The 21,793-nt window shown below is 41.4% G+C and overlaps 1 protein-coding gene across 7 annotated transcripts in view; it reads right to left on the bottom strand.

Annotated features, from left to right (window-relative positions):
* The window catches only part of svep1 (sushi, von Willebrand factor type A, EGF and pentraxin domain containing 1), a 239,394-nt gene that overhangs the window by 196,557 nt on the left and 21,044 nt on the right, over window positions 1–21,793 (bottom strand). For all 7 annotated transcript variants that reach the window (XM_072588116.1, XM_072588121.1, XM_072588115.1 and 4 more), the window contains one exon: window positions 18,505–18,760. In XM_072588116.1, coding sequence (XP_072444217.1) covers window positions 18,505–18,760 — 256 coding nt within the window. The remainder of the gene's footprint in view (window positions 1–18,504; window positions 18,761–21,793) is intronic.

Genomic DNA, 21,793 nt, shown 5'->3' with positions numbered 1-21,793 from the left:
CCACCTAACCTACACTAGCCCACTATCCTCCATATGCCTATCCAATGCCCGTTTAAATGCCCATAAAGAGGGAGAGTCCACCACTGCTACTGGCAGGGCATTCCATGAACTCACGACTCGCTGAGTAAAGAACCTACCCCTAACATCTGTACTATACCTACCACCCCTTAATTTAAAGCTATGCCCCCTTGTAATAGCTGACTCCATACGTGGAAAAAGGTTCTCACGGTCAACCCTATCTAAACCCCTTATCATCTTGTACACCTCTATCAAGTCACCCCTAAACCTTCTTTTCTCCAATGAAAACAGCCCCAAGTGCCTCAGCCTTTCCTCATACGATCTTCCTACCATACCAGGCAACATCCTGGTAAACCTCCTCTGCACCCGTTCCAGTGCCTCCACATCCTTCCTATAGTATGGCGACCAAAACTGCACACAATACTCCAGATGCGGCCGCACCAGAGTCTTATACAACTGCAACATGACCTCAGGACTCCGGAACTCAATTCCTCTACCAATAAAAGCCAGTACGCCATATGCCTTCTTCACCGCACTATTTACCTGGGTGGCAACTTTTAAAGATCTGTGTACATGGACACCAAGATCCCTCTGCTCATCCACACTACCAAGTATCCGACCATTAGCCCAGTACCCCATCTTTTTGTTACTCTTACCAAAGTGAATCACCTCACACTTAGCTACATTGAACTCCATTTGCCACCTTTCTGCCCAGCTCTGCAGCTTATCCATATCCCGCTGTAACCTGCCACATCCTTCCTCACTGTCAACAACTCCTCCGACTTTTGTATCATCCGCAAACTTGCTCACCCAACCTTCTAACCCCTCCTCCAGGTCATTTATAAAAATGACAAACAGCAATGGTCCCAAAACAGATCCTTGCAGAACACCGCTAGTGACGGCACTCCAAGATGAACCTTTACCATCAACTACTACCCTCTGTCTTCTTCAAGTCAGCCAATTCCTAATCCAAACCTCCAACTCACCCTCAATGCCATACCTCCGTATTTTTTGCAGTAGCCTACCATGGGGAACCTTATCAAACACCTTACTAAAATCCATATACACCACATCTACCGCTTTCCCCTCGTCCACCTCCTTAGTCACCTTCTCAAAGAATTCAATAAGGTTTGTGAGGCATGACCTGCCCTTCACAAAACCATGCTGACTGTCCTTGATCACATTATTCCTATCCAGATGTTCATAAATCCTATCCCTTACAATTCTCTCTAAGACTTTGCCCACAACAGAAGTGAGACTCACCGGCCTATAGTTACTAGGGTTATCCCTACTCCCCTTCTTGAACAAGGGAACCACATTTGCTAGCCTCCAGTCTTCTGGCACTATTCCTGTAGACAACGAGGACATAAAAATCAAGGCCAATGGCTCTGCAATCTCCTCCCTTGCTTCCCAGAGAATCCTAGGATAAATGCCATCAGGCCGAGGGGACTTATCTATTTTCACCCTATCCCAGAATTTCCAACACCTCTTCCCTACATACCTCAAAGCCATCCATTCTACTTAATTGTGACTCAGTATTCACATCGGCAACAATGACCTGTTCCTGAGTGAATACTGATGAAAAGTATTCATTCAGTGTCTCCCCAATCTCTTCAGACTCCACACGCAACTTCCCACTACTATCCTTCACTGGACCTATTCCTACCCTAGTCATTCTTTTATTCCTGACATACCTATAGAAAGCCTTTGGGTTTTCCCTAATCCTACCAACTAAGGACCTTTCATGTCCCCTCCTTGCTGCTCTTAGCTCTCTCTTCAGGTCCTTCCTGGCTACCTTATAACTTTCAATCGCCCCAATTGAACCTTCACGCCTCATCTTTACATAGGCCGCCCTCTTCCATTTAACAAGGGATTCCAATTCCTTATTAAACCACGGCTCCCTCACACGACCCTTTCCTCCCTGCCTGACAGGTACATACTTATCAAGGACACTCAATAGTTGCTCCTTGAACAAGCTCCATATATCAATTACGCCCTTGCCTTGAAGCCTACTTTTCCAATCCACGCATCCTAAGTCATGCCTCACCGCATCATAATTTCCCTGCCCCCAGCTATAACTCTTACCCTGCAGTGCACACTTATCCCTCTCCATCACTAAAGTAAAAGTCACCGAATTGTGGTCACTGTCCCCAAAGTGCTCACCTACCTCTAATTCTAACACCTGGCCTGGTTCGTTACCCATCTCTCCTGTTTATATCTGTCAGCCAGGGCTCCTCAACTGGCCCAGGTTAACAACCCCAATTAAGGATGTCATAGTCAATGAGATCCATGTGCCCTCATTCCAGGCACGATGTAACCCATTTACTTCATCAGCTCAAAAAAATTGTAAATAAGGTATAATTAACTTCAAAATAAAACAAAAAAAAAACAACTGTGAGTTCTTGAAATCAGAAACAAAAGTTCTGAGGAAGAGTCACTGGACTAAAACATTAACTCTGATGTCTCTCCACAGGTTCTGGCAGACCTGCTGAGCTTTTCCAGTAATTAATGCAACGGTCAGTTTAAGGATTGCCTGTGTCACCTTGGGTGGAGTTTATAATATATCTCAGTTTGAATTCATTTCTGTGTTTGCTGGGAGAGTTTCTATTTGCAGTCAGGCCTTGTGCAGCTTACAATTTAGTGAAATTACAAAACCAAGTGATAGATAAATCTGCACTGTAGATACAAAATAATCATTGTCTGAATGGAATGTGGATGAGGCTTAATCTTGTGGTTTGATTTGCATGTGCAAATAGTAGTCAGAGGCTTTCCTTGTTGGAAGAGAATGGGAGTTTCTACAAAGGATCTCTGTGTCTTATTGCAAAAGAAAGTAAATAATTCACTTGGAAGTATTCAACCATTAAACAGAGAGAAAGAGAGAGAGAGAGAGAGATTGAGGCCTCCACATACCAAAGAAGGTAAATGAAAGTTTTATGTCTGAGATGAGCTGGAGCTGAGAAAAAAAATCTCCAAAGGACTGTGTCATATTGGGGATGGCGACACCTTTAACATTGATATGTCTGCTCAGAAAATGCTTCATGGAATTAGCAAGTAAATCTGTTGCATAACACATACATAAATTAAATCTTTGGTATAAAAGTGAAAGTTAAAAGCTGTGGTATAGTTCTAATAGGTATTGTGATTTCATTTTGAATTGTAAACAATCCCTAACTGGATCATAACATCATTGTAATATAGGAAAAAAGCAGCATCTAATTTGTGCACAACAAGCTCCCATACACAGCAATGTGATCATTGCCAGTGATGTTGGTTAATTGATAAATGTTCCACGTGAGTGCTTTTCATCTCATCCAACATCAACCTCTGACAGTGCAGCAGTCCCCCAGCTCCATTTCAGGAGCACCTAAAGTTTGTGCTCAAATATCTGACAAAGGACTTGACATCCCAGCCCTCCTTGACTTAGAGGCAAGAGCGCTACTTCCTGAACCATAACTGACAGGTGAAGATGTTACACTGTGCTCCAGATCAGATGGAGAATTTGGGTCAAAACGTTCCTGGACATTTAAGATCCAGTGTAAATTATTTATAAAACTTGGCCGTTATACAGTATACCTCCCTGTATTCTCAGTCACTGAGCTAGACTGATGGGGAGCATAATTATTTTAGCTGATAAAAGAGAAATGTTGTTAAGCTCCTTTCATTTTGCAATCATTCAGGCGCGGCACAAGAACATTGCACTCAAAGGGAGATATGTGACGTTTGGTATTCTTGCCCATGTCCTCATGACGGCACAATAAAACTCTTCAGCAATGTGTCTCTTTTTACATCAAGACTTGAGTCCTGTACAATATTAATTGTCACAGAAAATGCAAAGGGGACTTATGAAACAAATGCAGCATGGACATTGGGAATTGGATCAATAATAACAAGGCTCATTTTTGTGGCGAGGGTTTACGCAAAACCACTTTTCCACTTCGAAATTTCATGGCACTTTACACTCCACCTTACACTCCTTGGTCCTTGAATTGAATGAATAGATGGGAATGTTTTTTAGCAATGTGAGAATATGAAGTGCTCAACCAGATCAGAAAAATCTGGTTCAAACACTAAGAAATCAGGCAGAAGCAACAATATGTTTGAGGTCTCTGGAGTGGGATTTGAACCTGCCACGTGCTGATCCAGCACTGAGAGCACCACCCACTGACCTTGGTCAAAAGTTAAGGGGGATCTGAAAGGCGAAGTAGAGAGGGAGAGGGATTTGTGAAGGAAACTCTAGCTGAAGGCAGGATGGAGCAAGAGACCAGGTTGGAAAAATAAAGAGATTTCAAACTGCAAAGTATAGTCACCATCGTCCTACAGGATCATTGAACTGTTCTCTGATTAGAGACAGAGACATAACTGTTGGTGGTTTAACGTCAGTGCCACTTTATCTTAGGCAAGAAGAGAGGTTGAGAAGGAGAGTGCTTCATGATAACCTCAGCCAGTGTGGCAACTAAATCCATTTGTTAATATTACTCTACATCACCCCAGTGAACTGAGCTAACCAATCTCCTATGCTTTGTGGGCACAGCAGAGGTTCTCCCATTGTCCACTGTTTGGGAGCAATGGAAACATCCCAAGTGAAACAGGGGTATTTATCTCTGCAGCAATGGGGAACAAACATAGGTGGATCTGCCCTATTGACAAGTGCTAAAGTGCATGTCCGATTTTCCTTATCCCTCTCAGAGCCACCTGGTCAGTGTCATGGATGTAATGAGGGCTATCCCTCTATGCTAAGCACCTCCCCCTCATGACTATCCCAGGGTCAAAGGTCGACAAACAGGAAAAAAAATTGAAGTTGGCCCGGTATTAAGAATGGACGTCAGGCAGCATCCAAGGAGCAGGAGAATTGACGTTTCGGACATGAGCCCTTCTTCAGGAATGAGGAAAGTGTGCCAAGCAGGAGGGACTTGGGGGAGGGGCATTCCTATCACATTTCCAACGCCCCTCCCCCAAGTCCCTCCTCCCTACCTTTTATCTTAGCCTGCTTGGCACACTTTCCTCATTCCTGAAGAAGGGCTCATGCCTGAAACGTCGATTCTCCTGCTCCTTGGATGCTGCCTGACCTGCTGCACTTTTCCAGCAACACATTTTCAGCTCCGACCTCCAGCATCTGCAGTCCTCACTTTCTCCCAGTATTAAGAATGTTTTGCCCCCTTTGTTTTAAAAGGTAGATGCGCCACCCTCTGGTACATTCAGGAATAGCAAGCATTACCATTACAGCATTTCCATAATACAGGTAGTTCCTCTATAATGCGATGGTTGCGTTCTTGTTCAACGCCGCGCATTATAGAAAACTTGTGCTTTAGAGACAGCACTTAAAGTGTTGGTGATGTAATTGCGTTACAGCCAACACACATTTTAAATGTTCACACTTTAGAAACATTGTTCCTGATTCATCAATCGCGTTACGGCAAATTCACATTAATGCAACGTGCATTCTCGCAGAATGGCCTGTACATTTATTTAACAAATGAGAGACATTCAAACTGCTCCCAGATTTTAGGATTTTATGGCCATGTCAGAGAATTTATGAGAAAGACTCGGAAAGCTGGTGAACAATATAAAACCTCACTAATCCTTTCCATTGAATTATTTCAACACACTGTTGTTCTGCTAAAATGCATGGGGTGGGGGGTGGGGAAGTGTGTGTATGTGCTCGCATATGAGAGAGTATCCTGCAAGGCAGACTTTGGGACAAGTAACAACGCAAAGTGGCTGAGCAGAGGCTGATAGCCACGTTCGGTATCCATGGAAATGGCCTCAACTGTGACCATGGGTTCATGTCAGACTACGAGTGACCCCATTACACTATAGACACTCTCTCTCTCAGTCTCACTCTCACGCTCACACACACACACACACACACACACACACAAAACACACACCCTCTCTCTCATAGACAAGCTCTATCTTATACACGCACACATAGAGTCATAGGGTCATAGAGATGTACAGCATGGAACCAGACCTTTCGGTCCAACCTGTCCACACCGACCAGATATCCCAACCCAATCTAGTCCGACCTGGCCAATATCCCTCCAAACCCTTCCTATTCATAAACCCATCCAAATGCCTCTTAAATGTTGCAATTGTACCAGCCTCCACCACATCCTCTGTCAGCTCATTCCATACACGTACCACCCTCTGCGTGAAAACGTTGCCCCTTAGGTCTCTTTTATATCTTTCCCCTCTCGCTCTAAACCTATGCCCTCTAGTTCTGGACTCCCCGATCCCAGGGAAAAGACTTTGTCTATTTATCCTATCCATGCCCCTCATAATTTTGTAAACCTCTATAAGGTCACCCCTCAGCCTCCGATGCTCCAGGGAAAACAGCCACAGCCTGTTCAGCCTCTCCTTGTAGCTCAAATCCTCCAACCCAGGCAATATCCTTGTAAATCTTTTCTGAACCCTTTCAAGTTTCACAACATATTTCTGATAGGAAGGAGACTAGAATTGCATGCAATATTCCAACAATGGCCTAACCAATGTACTGTACAGCCACAACATGACCTCCCAACTCCTGTACTCAATACTCTGACCAATAAAGGAAAGCATACCAAACGCCTTCTTCACTATCCTATTTACCTGCGACTCCACTTTCAAGGAGCTATGAACCTGCACTCCAAGGTCTCTTTGTTCAGCAACACTCCCTAGGACCTTACCATTAAGTGTATAAGTCCTGCTAAGATTTGCTTTCCCAAAATGCAGCACCTCGTATTTATCTGAATTAAACTCCATCTGCCACTTCTCAGCCCATTGGCCCATCTGGTCAAGATCCTGTTGTAATCTGAGGTAACCCTCCACTACACCTCCAATTTTGGTGTCATCTGCAAACTTACTAACTCTACCTCTTATGCTCGCATCCAAATCATTTATGTAAATTACAAAAAGTAGAGGACCCAGCACCGATCCTTGTGGCACTCCACTGGTCACAGGTCTCCAGTCTGAAAAACCACCCTCCACCACCAGCCTCTGTCTTCTACCTTTCAGCCTGTTCTGTATCGAAATGGCTAGTTCTCCCTGTATTCCGTGAGATCTAACCCTGCTAATCAGTCTCCCATGGGGAACCTTGTTGAACGCCTTACTGAAGCCCATGTGGATCACATCAACTGCTCTGCCCTCATCAATCTTCTTTGTTACTTCTTCAAAAAAATCAATCAAGTTTATGAGACATGATTTCCCACGCACAAAGCCATGTTGACTATCCCGAATCAGTCCTTGCCTTTCCAAATACATGTACATCCTGTCCCTCAGGATTCCCTCCAACAACTTGCCCACCATTGAGGTCAGGCTCACTGGTCTATAGTTCCCTGGCTTGTCTTTACCACCCTTCTTAAACAGTGGCACCACATTTGCCAATCTCCAGTCTTCTGGCACCTCACCTGTGGCTATCGATGATACAAATATCTCAGCAAGAGGCCCAGCAATCACTTCTCTAGCTTCCCACAGAGTTCTCAGGTACACCTGATCAGGTCCTGGGGATTTATCTGTCTTTAACCATTTCAAGACATCCAGCACTTCCTCCTCTGTACATTTTGCAAGATGTCACCATCTATTTCCCTACAATCTATATCTTCCATATCCTTTTCCACAGTAAATGCTGATGCAAAAAATTCATTTAGTATCTCTCCATTTTCTGTGACTCTTCACAAAGGCCGCCTTGCTGATCTTTGAGGGGCCCTATTCTCTCCTTCATTACCCTTTTGTCCTTAATATATTTGTAAAAACCCTTTGGATTCTCCTTAATTCTATTTGCCAATGCTATCTCATGTCCCCTTTTTGCCCTCCTGATTTCCCTCTTAAGTATACTCCTACTTCCTTTATACTCTTCTAAGGATTCACTCGATCTCTGCTGTCTATACCTGACATATGCTTCCTTCTTTTTCTTAACCAAACCCTCGATTTCTTTAGTCATCCAGCATTCCCTATACCTACCAGCCTTCCCTTTCACCCTGACAGGAACATACTTTCTCTGGATTCTTGTTATCTCATTTCTGGAGGCTTCCCATTTTCCAGCCGTCCCTTTACCTGCGAACATCTGCCTCCAATCAACTTTTGAAAGTTCTTGCCTATTACTGTCAAAATTGGCCTTTCTCCAATTTAGAACTTCAACTTTCAGATGTGGTCTATCCTTTTCCATTACGATTTTAAAACGAATAGAATTATGGTCGCTGGCCCCAAAGTGCTCCCCCACTGAGACTTCAGTCACCTGCCCTGCCTTATTTCCCAAGAGTAGGTCAAGTTTTGCATCTTCTCTAGTAGGTACATCCACGTACTGAATCAGAAAATTGTCTTGTACACACTTAAGAAATACCTCTCCATCTAAACCCTTAACACTATGGCAGTCCCTGTCTATGTTTGGAAAGTTAAAATCCCCTACCATAACTACCCTATTATTCTTACAGATAGCTGAGATCTCCTTACAAGTTTGTTTCTCAATTTCCCTCTGACTATTGGGGGGTCTATAATACAATCCCAATAAGGTGATCATCCCCTTCTTATTTCTCAGTTCCACTCAAATAACCTCCCTGGATGTATTTCCGGGAATATCCTCCCTCAGCACAGCTGTAATGCTATCCCTTATCAAAAATGTCATTCCCCCTCCTCTCTTGCCTCCCTTTCTATCCTTCCTGTAGCATTTGTATCCTGGAACATTAAGCTGACAGTCCTGCCCATCCCTGAGCCATGTTTCTGTAATTGCTATGAAATCCCAGTCTCATGTTCCTAACCATGCCCTGAGTTCATCTGCCTTCCCTGTTAGGCCACTTGCATTGAAATAAATACAGTTTAATTTATTAGTCCTACCTTGTCCCTACCTGCCCTGACTGTTTGATTCAGTTCTGTTCCCAACTGTACCAGTCTCAGATTGATCTCTTTCCTCACTATCTCCCTGGGTTCCACCCTCCCCCCCCCCCACCTTACTAGTTTAAATCCTCCCAAGCAGTTCTAGCAAATATCCCTGCCGGTATATTAGTCCCCTTCCAATTTAGTTACAATCCGTCCTTCTTGTACAGGTCACTTCCACCCCAAAAAAAGATTCCAATGATCCAAAAATGTGAATCCTTCTCCCATACACCAGCTCCTCAGCGATGCATTCATCTGCTCTATCCTCCTACTCCTGCCCTCACTAGCTCGTAGCACTGGGAGTAATCCAGATATTACTACCCTTGAGGACCTTCTTTTTAAATTTCTGCCTTATTCTCTGTAATCTCCCTTCAGAATCACAACCTTTTCCCCTCCTATACTGTTGGATACTGACCTCTTGCTGGCCCCTCTCCCCCGTGAGAATATTCTGCACCCTCTTGAAACATCTTTGATCCTGGCACCAGGGAAACAACACACCATTCTGCTTTTTCTCTGCTGGCCACAGAAACATCTGTCTGTACCTCTGACTACAGAATCCCCAAACACAATTGATCTCTTGGAAGCTGAGGTACCCCTCGTCGCATTAGAGCCAGTCTCAATACCAGAAACTTGGCTTTTCGTGCTATGTTCCCCTGAGAATCCATCACCCCCTATATTTTCCAAAACAGCATACCTGTTTGAAATGGATATATCCACAAAAGACTCCTGTCCTAGGTGTCAACCTCTCTTACCCTTCCTGGAGTTAACCCATCTATGCGACTGTATCTGAGGCTTTCCCCCCTTCCTATAACTGCCATCCATCACATACTGTTGCTGTTGCAAATTCCTCATCGCTTCTATCTGTCTCTCCAACCGATCCACTTGATCTGATAAGATTCACATCCAACAGCATTTGTGGCAGTTATAATCCGCAGTAACCCTTAAACTCTCTTTAAACTCCCACATCTGACAAGAAGTACATATCACTGCAAAGGCCATTTTTGCTCCTTCACAATCTACAGACCCAGAAAAAACACCGTCTTATTCCTCTACAAACACTGTCCCAGATTAAATTAAGAGCTATGGCTTATACTTTAAGTTTAATCAAGAGACTTATCTCCAAAAACATATAATCAAGAAAGAACGCACTGTACTCAACTAATGCAACCTTTCTCTTGGACAGACTTAAAACAACAATTAACTTATCTGATTCTGTGCTGTGAACTTCGCCCAAACCGGTTCCTCCAAGATCAGTTGTGAAATTCACTGTTTGTTAATTTTCCCAGATGCACTCCGATGTCCAGCGACACATGAATTCAAAAGCAGCAAAGGCAGTAACTGTGCAGGTGTTCTCTCTCTCTCTCTCTCTCTCTCTCCCACACTGTCCTCACCATGTGCTTCCTTTGTCTGCTCTTCTCCCTTTTAAAACTGCTGTTGTTTTTGACTTTTTTTTCCCAAAGTTCCAAAACAGTGCAACAGCATATAAAACAGTTATTGCTGCTCCTGGAATTCGAGGAAATCACCTCCATCACCTAAAATGCCTCAAAAAAATGGGCAGCTCTTACAGCCAGAAATTTTTCCCGTCCTCCATCTTGGATTACCGAGAATCCTCTTCCACATACGCACGCACCCCCTCACAGGTGTATATCCCATTACACTCACACACACACTTAACCAAACCTACGCACACACTCTATCACATGCTCTCACACCCATATGCACACACCCACACGCGCACATATGTAAGACTATAGGGTGAATTTGTTTTTGCAGAATTACATTTTATTTTGCTCAGAAACTGCATAAATCCATATAAAACTCTGTGAATCCCACTTGAGAAATAGAACCAGTCTAACTCAACACTGGGACACAAGCAGACCTTACACCTTAATACATTGTCTGAGCTGAGATGGCACCTATTGTTAGAAAAGCTAAACCTTTTTTGAGAATGTAATTTGAAAGAAGTTCCGGGATTTAAATATCAAAGAACAAAAACCAACACATCCCATTCTAAAAGATGAAAGACTTGATCTAAAATTATTTAATGTATCATCACATCTCCATGACACCATACTCATTTGGCTATAAATTCCATGTCTTATGATCTTATTCTCCACAACCACCTGAGGAAGAAGCAGTGCTCCGAAAGCTAGCGTTCCAAATAAAACTGTTGGACTATAACCTGGTATTGTGTGATTTTTAATATTGTATTATTGTACTCAGTTAATTAATACAAACGGTAATAGTTGCACTTGTATGGTGCAGCTGCATGTTAGACTTTGTGAACGTTTGTTTTTATGCAACATAATGGCTATGTTGGAAGACTGATTTCCTGTTGACAAATCACTTAAGTAGCTATTTTAAAATTATTCAATCTTATAATGTAGGCAAGAATCTAGCTCTGTTCGAATAACTAAACAAAGTATAACAAAGGACCTGGTGAAAAAGTCATGCTGAAATTTACAGCAAGAATCTACAGAACAGTTGTAAGACTAGCCTTATTACAGAATGCAGCACCAAGAGGAGAGGGACAACTATTGCATAATAACAAGATGGCAGTGTTGAGGTGGATGTGTGCAGTAATGAGAAAGGACAATATTAGAAGCCATCAGATTAGAGTGTCAATAATGGGCACTGAAGGATATAGCTGAGAAGCGATTGAATTGATCTGGTCACCTGTTGTGAAGAAAAGGAGAGGACCTGTTGAGATGCAGAAGGGCTGCCAGGAAGATTGGGAATTGGAATGTCTAAGACCAGAGTAACACGTTGGTATAAGACATAGAGGAATTGGATGAGGAATGGGTAACTGACAGGAGGAGATGGAGAAGGTGATTAACCAACATTATGGTAAAATGGAAGAAACTGAACAGGAGGATGGAGGTGTCATTGGCAAAGCCAGCATTAAGACCTTAATTGGAAAGGTTCCAATGAGTCATTAACTTGCTTACTATAGACAGGCTGCTAGACTAGTTCAGCATGCTGTCAGAATCAATTATATTGCTGAGTCACACATTGGCCCTAGTCAGGTAAGGATGGCAGATTTGCATTTCTGAATGACATTAATGAACCAAATGGATTTATATACAATGTTCCAGTTTCATGATCAACATTACAGCTTTTTATTTCTGATTTATTTATGTGATGTATTCAAATATCTTCCAGTTATCATTATGAATTTTGAACACATGGGTTGAGATCATACCTTATATCATACAACTATAGCACTGTACTCCAATATATATGAGTATTTAAGCAAGAAACACATCTTTAACTTCTCAAACATTGAATACATGTTTACAGTAGCACCAGCAGTCATATAGTAAGATATCACAATGTACTTTATTGCCAACTCCTAGTACCAACCAATCTGTCAAAATAAAGAAAGAGAAGCTATTTCCTCTGAAATGTGCAGTGGTGTACTTACTGAATGCAATGCATAATTGAGAAACGATTGTTTTGCAAACAAAAATGATCGACCTCAGAGATGACCTATTTTTCTCCAGATGGGAGCACTGTACACTGAGTACTGAAAGTTTCTGTGACATGGAACTTGCCATGAATAATTGAAAATGTGACTCACGCAAAAAGCAAAAAGCAAGAAGATTGGTTGGATCAGATCTTGTATTATGAACGACAAAGGATTTTCAAGGTAAAGTTGGATGGGTACTTGAGGATAAGAGAACGACAGGATCTAGAGAAAAAGCAGAGATGTGGGACTAAGCACAACTGTTCTTGCCGGGGGAGGGGGGCAGCAGAAACATAATGGACTGAATTCTGAATTCTCCTCTTTACTCTGCAAATTTCTATTGTGATAATATAAGTATCTTTCATTTTAGAGTGTGAATTTTTAATTACCTGGCATCTGTGTAAACGAGGGAGTTAATAATTAATATGTCAGTCTTTCTGGAGTCATGATTTTTAAAACAATATGTGAGAAACAGCAATTCCGGGAGTGATAATGGAAATTTATTTGCATCACGACAGTGCTACGACTGAAGAGAGCAAACATTTAAGAGCACTAGCTTCCTTCTGGTTTTGAACAAACAAGACTTTGTTTTGTTTAGGGAAAACAAATACATTGGAAAGCTTTTGGTTTCTAGAAGACTTGGTTGAGGTTTGATGCAAAAACAGTTTCTCCTGAGAAAGAAATTGATTCAGAACAGTTAGGAAGTAGATTACTGCAGTGTAGTTTGAAAATTCCAGTACAGAAATGTTTAGTTAGAAATCTATTTGGAGTTTAAAAAATGCTTAAACTCAATTATGTAACTCAACAAGGAAAAAGTTAACAAACCTTGAAGACTAGGAATAGAAAGAATCAGTTAAGTCAAACCTATTGATGTGATAGAGATGGGAACCGTTGCTGGGATTTGTGTTTTAAAAGTGTGGTGTTGAGATAATGGGTTTTATTTTATCATATGTTTTAAAATCTTCCAAACTGTGTCATGTGTAAATAACTTGGTTTATTCTATCTTCATTTCTTTTGCATAATAAACTTCTGTTCAATTGTTAAAACTGAATCTGCAGCATTATGTGTTTGGTTTTCAGTAAAAGAACACCTCAATAAATAAGTAAACAGAAGATTATTTATTGAGCCTGAGTTCAGTCTAGAATCCGACTTGTCCAGTAATAACATCAGCTGGGATCATAACACTACGAATCTCTATTGTTAATTCTATGTTGATTGTGTTTAGCCAAATGTGAGTGTAATGCTTTAACTGGGCATTCATTTGAGCAGATCTAAAGAGATGCTTTTTGAAGTTGTGGTGTGGTTGAGTTAGGAGGTGTACTCTCGTAATGCTTAACTCTATAAATAAATGTAAGACTGGAACCTGCATAGACCGTCTTGATAATCAATTCTACTTTATCTAATAGTGAACTAAGATTGTTAGCTCTCTACTTGCCAATGTTTCCTTTGTTGCGGATTTTGAAATGAGTGCCACTTTGTGCCTCTCAGAGTTCACCAACACTGTCCTTGCAAATCTCACATGCCCCTTCAGTCCTCTGTGATGATCTTAACTCAAGCGCTTTAATTCTGTCAAAGTTATGCGGTCAACCAATTCAAACTGAGGAGCACCATCTGTACTCTCTATCCTCACAAGTATTGGGAAAAAGTTATAAATCTATCCTGGAGTTTACACTCCAGGTCACCCTGGCTTTTGGGGTTTTGGCTGCTTTCTGTTAAAGCACTGAGAGAATGGCTCATTATAATGCTCAGCTTCAGCTACTTTTCAAGATTTCTCAATATCCTTTTAGCCTACATTGACAAATCCTAATTGTTCCTAGTTGAGTCTCTTTCTTCCTGCAGGAATTACGAATGAACATATGAATAAGAAACAAAAATGGGCCACTCGGCCCGTAGAGCCTGCTCTGCCGTTTAATAAGACCATGGTCGATCTGATTTAGACATTGACCCTACATTCCTGCACACCCCCGCTAATCTGACACCCACTTGGTAATCAAGAATCCATCTTCCTCTGCCTTAAAAATACTTAAAGGTTCAGTATCTACTGCCTTTTGAGGAAAGGAATTCCAAATATTCACAGCCCTGAGAGAAAAAAAAGTTCCTCATCTCTGTTTTAAATGGATGATTCCTTATTTTTAAACATTGACCCCTACTTCTCAATTCTCCCATAAGAAGAAACATCCGCTTGACAGCCACCTGGCTGAGTTCCCTGAGGATCTTGTGTGTTTCCATAAAGGCACCTCTGACTTTACTAAGCTGGTCAGGCACTGACCCAGGCTATCTAGCAATGTTCCCTCTAAGCTGTGCGTCCGCATGCACAGCTGCTCCAAGGTTCCATGCATGGTGCTGGCATTGTTGTCCGCTTCAGCAAGTCCCTCCATACATGGGCCTCAGAACCCCATGCAGTCAGGAAGAAAATTGACTGTTGTACAGCCTTTCCTGAGAAAGCAATCTGCTCAATCCAGTTATGAGTCTAGTAAACCTTCTCTGAATGGCTTCCAATGCATTGATGTCCTTCTGAAACTACGGTGACCAGTGCTGAACACTGTACTCCAGATGCAATCTCATCAATTCCCTGTATAATTGAAACATAACCTCCCTACTTTTGCATTCAATTCCTCCCGCAATAAAGCATAACATTCTGTTGGCTCTCCTGATGACGTGCTGTACCTCTATACTAATCTTCTGTGATTCATAGGACACATAGATCTCTCTGTATCTCACAGCTCTCACTATTTAGATAACATGCTTCTTTTTTATTCTTTCTGCCAGCATGGGCAATATCACACTTTCCCTTATCATACTCCACTTGCTGGATCACTTCACATTCTCTGAACCTGTTCATATCCCTTGGTAGACTCCTTATGGTTCTCTTCACAGCTTGCTTGATGAATTTGTGTCATCTGCAAATTTAGCTACCTCATACTTTCAGTCCCTTCATCCAAATCATTTATACACATTGTAGAGAGTTGGGGGTCCTGCACCAAGCCCTTGACACACCACTCATGATATCCTGCCAACCTGAAAAAAGGACCCACTTGTTCCTACACGTTGCTTCCTATTAACCAGTCAATCTTCTATTGGTGCCGATATGTTTCCCCAAATAACATGTGCTTTTATTTTCTACAATAACTTTTGCTGTGGCACCTTACCAAATGCCTTCTAAGTGCAATACATCCACTGGTTCCCCTTCACAGCATAAGTTACTTTGTCAAAGAACTCCAATACTTTATAAATTTCATTTTGACAGAACTATGTTGGCTATATGTGATTACCTTGAACGTGACCAAGTGCCCTATTAGAATATCTTTCTAACATTTTCCCTATGACAGATGTTAAGCTAACTGGTCTGTAGTTTCTTGTTTTCTGCCTCCCTCCCTTTTTGAATAGAGGAGTTATCTTAGCTATTTTCCAATCTAAAGGAATCTTTTATGAATTCTTGCTTCCCATCCCATTCCTGATTTACAACTATTTCCAGGATGCATTCATACCCTCTCTAGTGAAGACTGCACTGTTATATAAAATATCAGTTCAACTCATCTGCCAACTCTTTATTCTCCATTATTACATCTCCTGACTCATTTTCAGTAGGACCAACACATGCTTAGCTAACTCTTTTCTTTTTAAATAGCTGAAGAAATTCTTCCTATCTGTTCTTACATTTTTGGCTAAATTTCTCTCATACTCTAATTTTTGCCTCCTTATTTGTATTTTGTAATTTTTTGCTTTTTACAATAGTTGATCTAGTCTTCTGACCTGGCACCTATCCTTGCACAACTATATTTCTTTTCTTTGAATTTGGTACTATCTTTGAATTAACCATGGAAGGGGAATCCATCCCTTCGGATTTTTCTTATGTATTTATTCTGCAATTGCAAGAATATCCCCTTAAATGTTTGCCATTGCATCTTTACTGACCTATCCTTTAACTTAGATTGCATTAATTTTTGCTAGCAGTCTTTAATTACTCATTTAAAATCAAAATAATAGTCTTGGACCCACACTTCTCTGCCTTAAACTGTACATAAAATGTAATCATAGTATGGTTGCTGTAACTGAGGGGCTTTCACTCTCACAATCCTGTCTCATTTGTCAAAACTAGGCGTCATACAGCTTGTTCTCTGGTTTGTGCTATAACATGCTTGTCTAAGAAATTGCCACAAAGACATTCAATGAATTCCTCATTGAGACTACTTTCTCCCATCTGATTTTTTCAGTTTATATGTAAATTACAATCTCCCATGATAACTGCTATACTGTTTTGACAATCTTCCATTATTTCTTTCTTGATACCCTGTCCTATCATATGGTTACTGTTAGAAAGCTTGTATATAAGTCCCTCAAGTCCCTTTTTAACATTCCTCATCTGTATATGGTCTGTTTCTATTATTTGGTTTCCTGAACTTAGGTCAACTCTCCCTGTTGTACTAATGTCATTTTTAATTAACAGAGTCATTCCTCCAAACTTTCCTAGCTTCCTATCCTGTCTAAATGTTACATACCCTTTAATAGTCAGGTCGCAAGCTAGCTGATTATGCAGCCATGTCTCCCTTGTGGCCAGTAGATTGTACTTAATGATCTCAATTTGCATTATTAGTTCATTGTTTAAGTACTGTCCTTTTATTATTTTTGTAATCTCAAGACACGTCTCATAATTTGGTTTTAGATCTGTATTCTCTGTCCCTTCCTCTCATTGTCTGGTTATCATTTCCCACATAAATTCCTTCCTGTGTTGCATTTCCCCACTCTTTCATACAACCCAAATTAGGGTTCGTGACCCCACTATTTAGTTTAGAACCCACTCTACTTCCATTGTTATGCAGTACTGGTGTGGGCCATCCCAATAGTACAATCTCACTTGCCCCATTATAGGTGCCACTGTCCTATGAACTGGAACCTACTTCTCCCACGTCAGTCCTTCAGCTACGCATTCATCGCTCCAACCCTGTTTACCCTATGCCAATTTTCCTATGACTCAGGTAGATTAATACACTTGAGGTTCTGCTTCTTAATTTGGTGCATAGCTACTTATGGCTAAAAGATCACGCAGGTCCAGAGCAGATCTGCCCAAACTCATTCAAGTCAGTGTTTTGGTTTGTAAGTATATCAATCACAGGAACCCATTTTCCTATGTTCAATAGACTGTTTGCTAGGACAGGGAGGCTGCACTATGAACAAAGATTGAGTATACTAGGGCTATATCCCTTGGAGTTTAGAAGAATGAGAGGTGATCACATTGAAATATAAAAAAGATTCTTGGGATGTTGAGAAAAAAAGTTTCCCCTAAACCAGGGAATCTACAATGTTGAGAAACAGTCTTAGAAGAAGAGACTGACTTTCAAGATTGAAGATCATAGGAAGGATGTCGCAAAACTTGAAAAGTTCAAAAAGGATTTACAAAGATGTTGCCAGCGTTGGAAGGTTTGAGCAATGAGGAGAGGCTGAATAGGCAGGGACTGTTTTCCCTGGAGCATCGGTTGCAGAGAGGTGACCTTATAAAGTCATGAGGGGCATAGTTAGGGTAAATGGACAAGGTCTTTTCCCTGGGGTAGGAGAATCCTGAACTAGAGGGTATAGGTTTAGGGTGAGGGGGTAAAAGATATAAAAGCGATCTAAGAGGAGATTTTTTTTTCACATATAGGGTGGTGCCTGTATGGAATGTGCTGCCAGAAGAAGTGGTAGAGGTTGGGACAATTACAGCATTTAAAAGGCACCTGGATGGGTATATGAATAGGGAGGGTTTAGAGGGATATGGACCAAATGCTGGCAAATGGGACTAGATTAGGTTAGAATATCTGGTCGGCATGGTCGAGTTGGACTGAAGGGTCTCTTTCTGTGCTATACATCTCTATGATTCATAGAATGGTGAATCATTGTTATTCTGTACCTACAAGGACTGTGGAAGTTCAGATATTGGGTGCATTCAAGATGAGTTTACTCGATTCTTGGGCAGTGAAGGAATCAAGGAATATGGGGGCCATGCTGGAAAGTGAGGTTGAGGTAGAAAATCAGCCACGATCTTATTGAATGGCTCAGCTGGCTCAAAGGATAGAAAGGCCTAGTTCTGGAGAATTAAGTGGAGTGTTAACACTGGTAAAGACTAGTTGTATGCTAAATGGCTTACTTCTGCCCTGTGGTCTACATGACATTGTATCATGGACTGCACAGAATCCTACCTTCATGAAGTGCTCTTCTGGCCAACGCTTCAAACTCAGCAAAGCTGTGTAGAATGTAGCAGTGCTCCTCCTTGGGGTGAGATGCCATATCCTGCAGCTCTCGAATGTTGCCCTGCCATATGCCGAGCGTAAAGATCTCCACCCCCATGTTCCGCAGGGAAGCGGCGATAGGTCTCGGGTCCCCACCATTTGAGTAACCATCGGTGATGAGGAACACCACTTTGGTGGAGTTGGCCCGTGAGTGTTGCAGAATTTGCTGGTGGAGAGAAGAGTGAGGCACATTACTGGAGTCAAGCGGCTCAGAATTGCTCCTGGTGTCGCTGCACTTTGACTGGAAATGTGCTGGCAGAATATTTCCCACAGGTTTGTCCACCACATTTCCAGCAAACTGAGCAAGGCAGAAATGGGAGCAATTTAAAGGAATTTATCTTTGATGGTTCAATGGTGATTTCTTCTCCCTCCATAATTGTTATTCTCCTCCAACACAATAACACAAGCAGCTGCAATCAAAACACTCAATATTTCAGCTAGACCTTTCTGTTTACAAAGTCTGCACGTATAATTGTGACGATGAAGTATTAGGTTAGACTGGATGGGACGTTCAGAGAATGAACAGTTAATAGGATATTGAAATGGGAGCGAGCATGATTGGACTAGATTGGTCCCAAGAAAAATGCCAGCATATTTCCAATAGGCCAAGTAGCTTATTTCATACTAGAACATTTCATAGTCCCATGATTTAATGTTAGAAATAACCATTTGTCACTAGAATAAACAACTATTACTATGTGCTTTTGGTAGCTTTTAGAAAAAGTTTTTAGAAGATCTGGAGAAGGTTGTAAGTGGTTCACTGAGACAGCTAAAGGCACTGTCACTGCTAGTAGAACAAAGGAAAGGCAGAAAATCGGAAAAAAAGAGGACAGTGGGAGATTGCACTGGCAATCGTGGAAGGTACAAGATAGCTGTAGAGAAACGCTGAAGTGAATGAGGACAATTTGTAAAGGACTGATATCCTTTCATTTTGCACTGAGGGTCAGCCAGTTTGGGTGAGTGAGTGAAGGTGCAGGTGATGGGGAATGGACATTCTGTGGGTCAAGGTGAAGTTGGTGCGACTTGAGAAGGTTAGAGGCAGGCAAGAAGGGCATTGGAGAAATGGAGGTGATGAAGTCATGGGTTAGCAAGTGACAGGTTCATGAGAAACAGATAATATGACAAAGGCAAACGTTACTGTCTTGCCTAAGGGTTTAGAAATTGCTTTGAGGTTCTGATCTGGATCATACAGGATGACCACTGTGATTCCCTGCAGGGGAGGTCACACTGCAGAAGCTGGCAAGTACAGTGAGGGCAAATAGGTTGAGATCTTGGAAAGGGAGTGGAAACAGTAATGAATTCATGTTTTCACAAACTTTAGTTGGAGGAACTTTTGGCTCATTTATAAAGACACTGAGTAACTGGCAAGCTGCTGGCACTGATGCAGTTGTGGGGTCAAGGACACTGATTACTCATATCTGTTAGCACCCAGGTGAAGCTGTCACTTGGCTATGACAATCCCAAGAGGTGTTTTACTTGCAACTGAAAACTAGAAAGACAAATAAAAATGATTGCATTTTGAGATGGAAATGGAAGGAGAATTTATTTTCTATTTATTTTTAAAGTTCTGCTCGGCTGAACACTAATCCATTCTGGTCAGAAATTCCTGAAATCATGAGAATGATCCCCATGGATATTGAGAGAGGAATAACTTTGTTTTTCAACTAGACTGTATGAAATATGATTATTGACTTAATATAACTGGTACTCAACTATTCCTGTTATTTCTGGGCTACTTTATTACTAGCTTTTCTTCCATTTTGCGTACAGGGGAGGTGGAATTATCGCTGGACTGGTAATGACCGAGGTAATGTTCCAGGGACCCAGGTTCTAATCCCGCCATGGCAGATGGTGGAATTTGAATTCAATAAAAATCTGGAATTAAGAATCGAATGATGATTGCAAATCCAATGCCGATTGTTGGAAAAACTCAACTGGTTCACTGATGTCCTTTAGAGAAGATAACTACCATTCTGACCTACAGGTGACTCTAGAAGCACAGGAATGTGAGTGACTGTTAACTGCCCAAAAGGCAATTAGGCTTGGGCAATAAACACCTAGCCACTGATGCCCTTATCCTGTGAATAAATTTTAAAGAAACGTATTTGTCATAAGTCTTTGGCCTTATGTTTCATTTTTATTCTGGAAGAGTAAGAATCTCTGCAAGTATTTTTGTAACTCTATCGTTTGTTTATAAGCCTTCAGTGTTATCCATTGCCAGTAAAACTCATGGCACTAGTTCCTGACTTTCTCAATTAGTCATTGACTCAGGAGGTAGTGTTGTAAGTTCCTGTCACTGTGACTGACAAGGTTCACCCTTTGACTGTAAACAAGACCACATTTTCCAAATACTGGATTCAGCACCAAGAGTTCTAAATGTTTTTATGATGAAATACGGCAGGCGCACAATGTTTGGTATGCTGTGAAGATTAATGGCTGACAATAAACTCGAAAGGTTTAATGATGGAGTTTTAAATCTTTCATTCTAAATGGCAGTCAACCGTGGGCAAACAAAATTCCACACAAGCATTATTGTTACACAAGGTTGCAGAAAGAATTTTAAGCCGATTGTGAATTTAAGAAATGATACTTATTTTGTGATATATTTTTGAGAACACAACTTCCTGTCTTTAAACTTAAAAGTTTCCTTGATCGTCTTAAAAAAAAATCACAAGACCATAACACAGAAGGACAGAAATAGGCCATTCAGCCCTTCAAGTCCACTCTGCCATTGAATGAGATCATGGCTAATCTGATAATCCTCAAAACCTCTTAAACTCTGAATGCCTTTACCAAGTGGAAATCTGTCTATCTCAGCCTTCAGTATTTGTAACGACCCAGCCTCAGCAGCACCCTGCAGTAAAGAATTCCACAGATTCACTGTTCTCGGAGAACTTTTCTGCATCCTGGTTCTTTCGCCAATATCTTATATCTGGGACTTATGATTACTGATCCTTCTGCCACAGGAAACAATTTAATGGTTGTCATGGAGAGTGGGAGAAACAGTTACTGCCTGATTGTTTTTGACCATTGGGACGACAGGGATGATGCACATAATGTGCACGACTTTGAAAGAAATTAAAGCGAGCATTTACACAGAATTTTTCACAACTACTGTACATCTCAATGTGCTTTCCAGCCATTGCAGTCTTAAAGTATCATCAATGTTATAACTGAGTTGGAATAAACAGGTTGGAAC

Source organism: Chiloscyllium punctatum, chromosome 2 (genome assembly GCF_047496795.1).
Source record: "Chiloscyllium punctatum isolate Juve2018m chromosome 2, sChiPun1.3, whole genome shotgun sequence".
In the NCBI taxonomy this organism is placed as follows: domain Eukaryota; kingdom Metazoa; phylum Chordata; class Chondrichthyes; order Orectolobiformes; family Hemiscylliidae; genus Chiloscyllium; species Chiloscyllium punctatum.
This window is presented reverse-complemented; position numbering and strand designations above follow the sequence as displayed.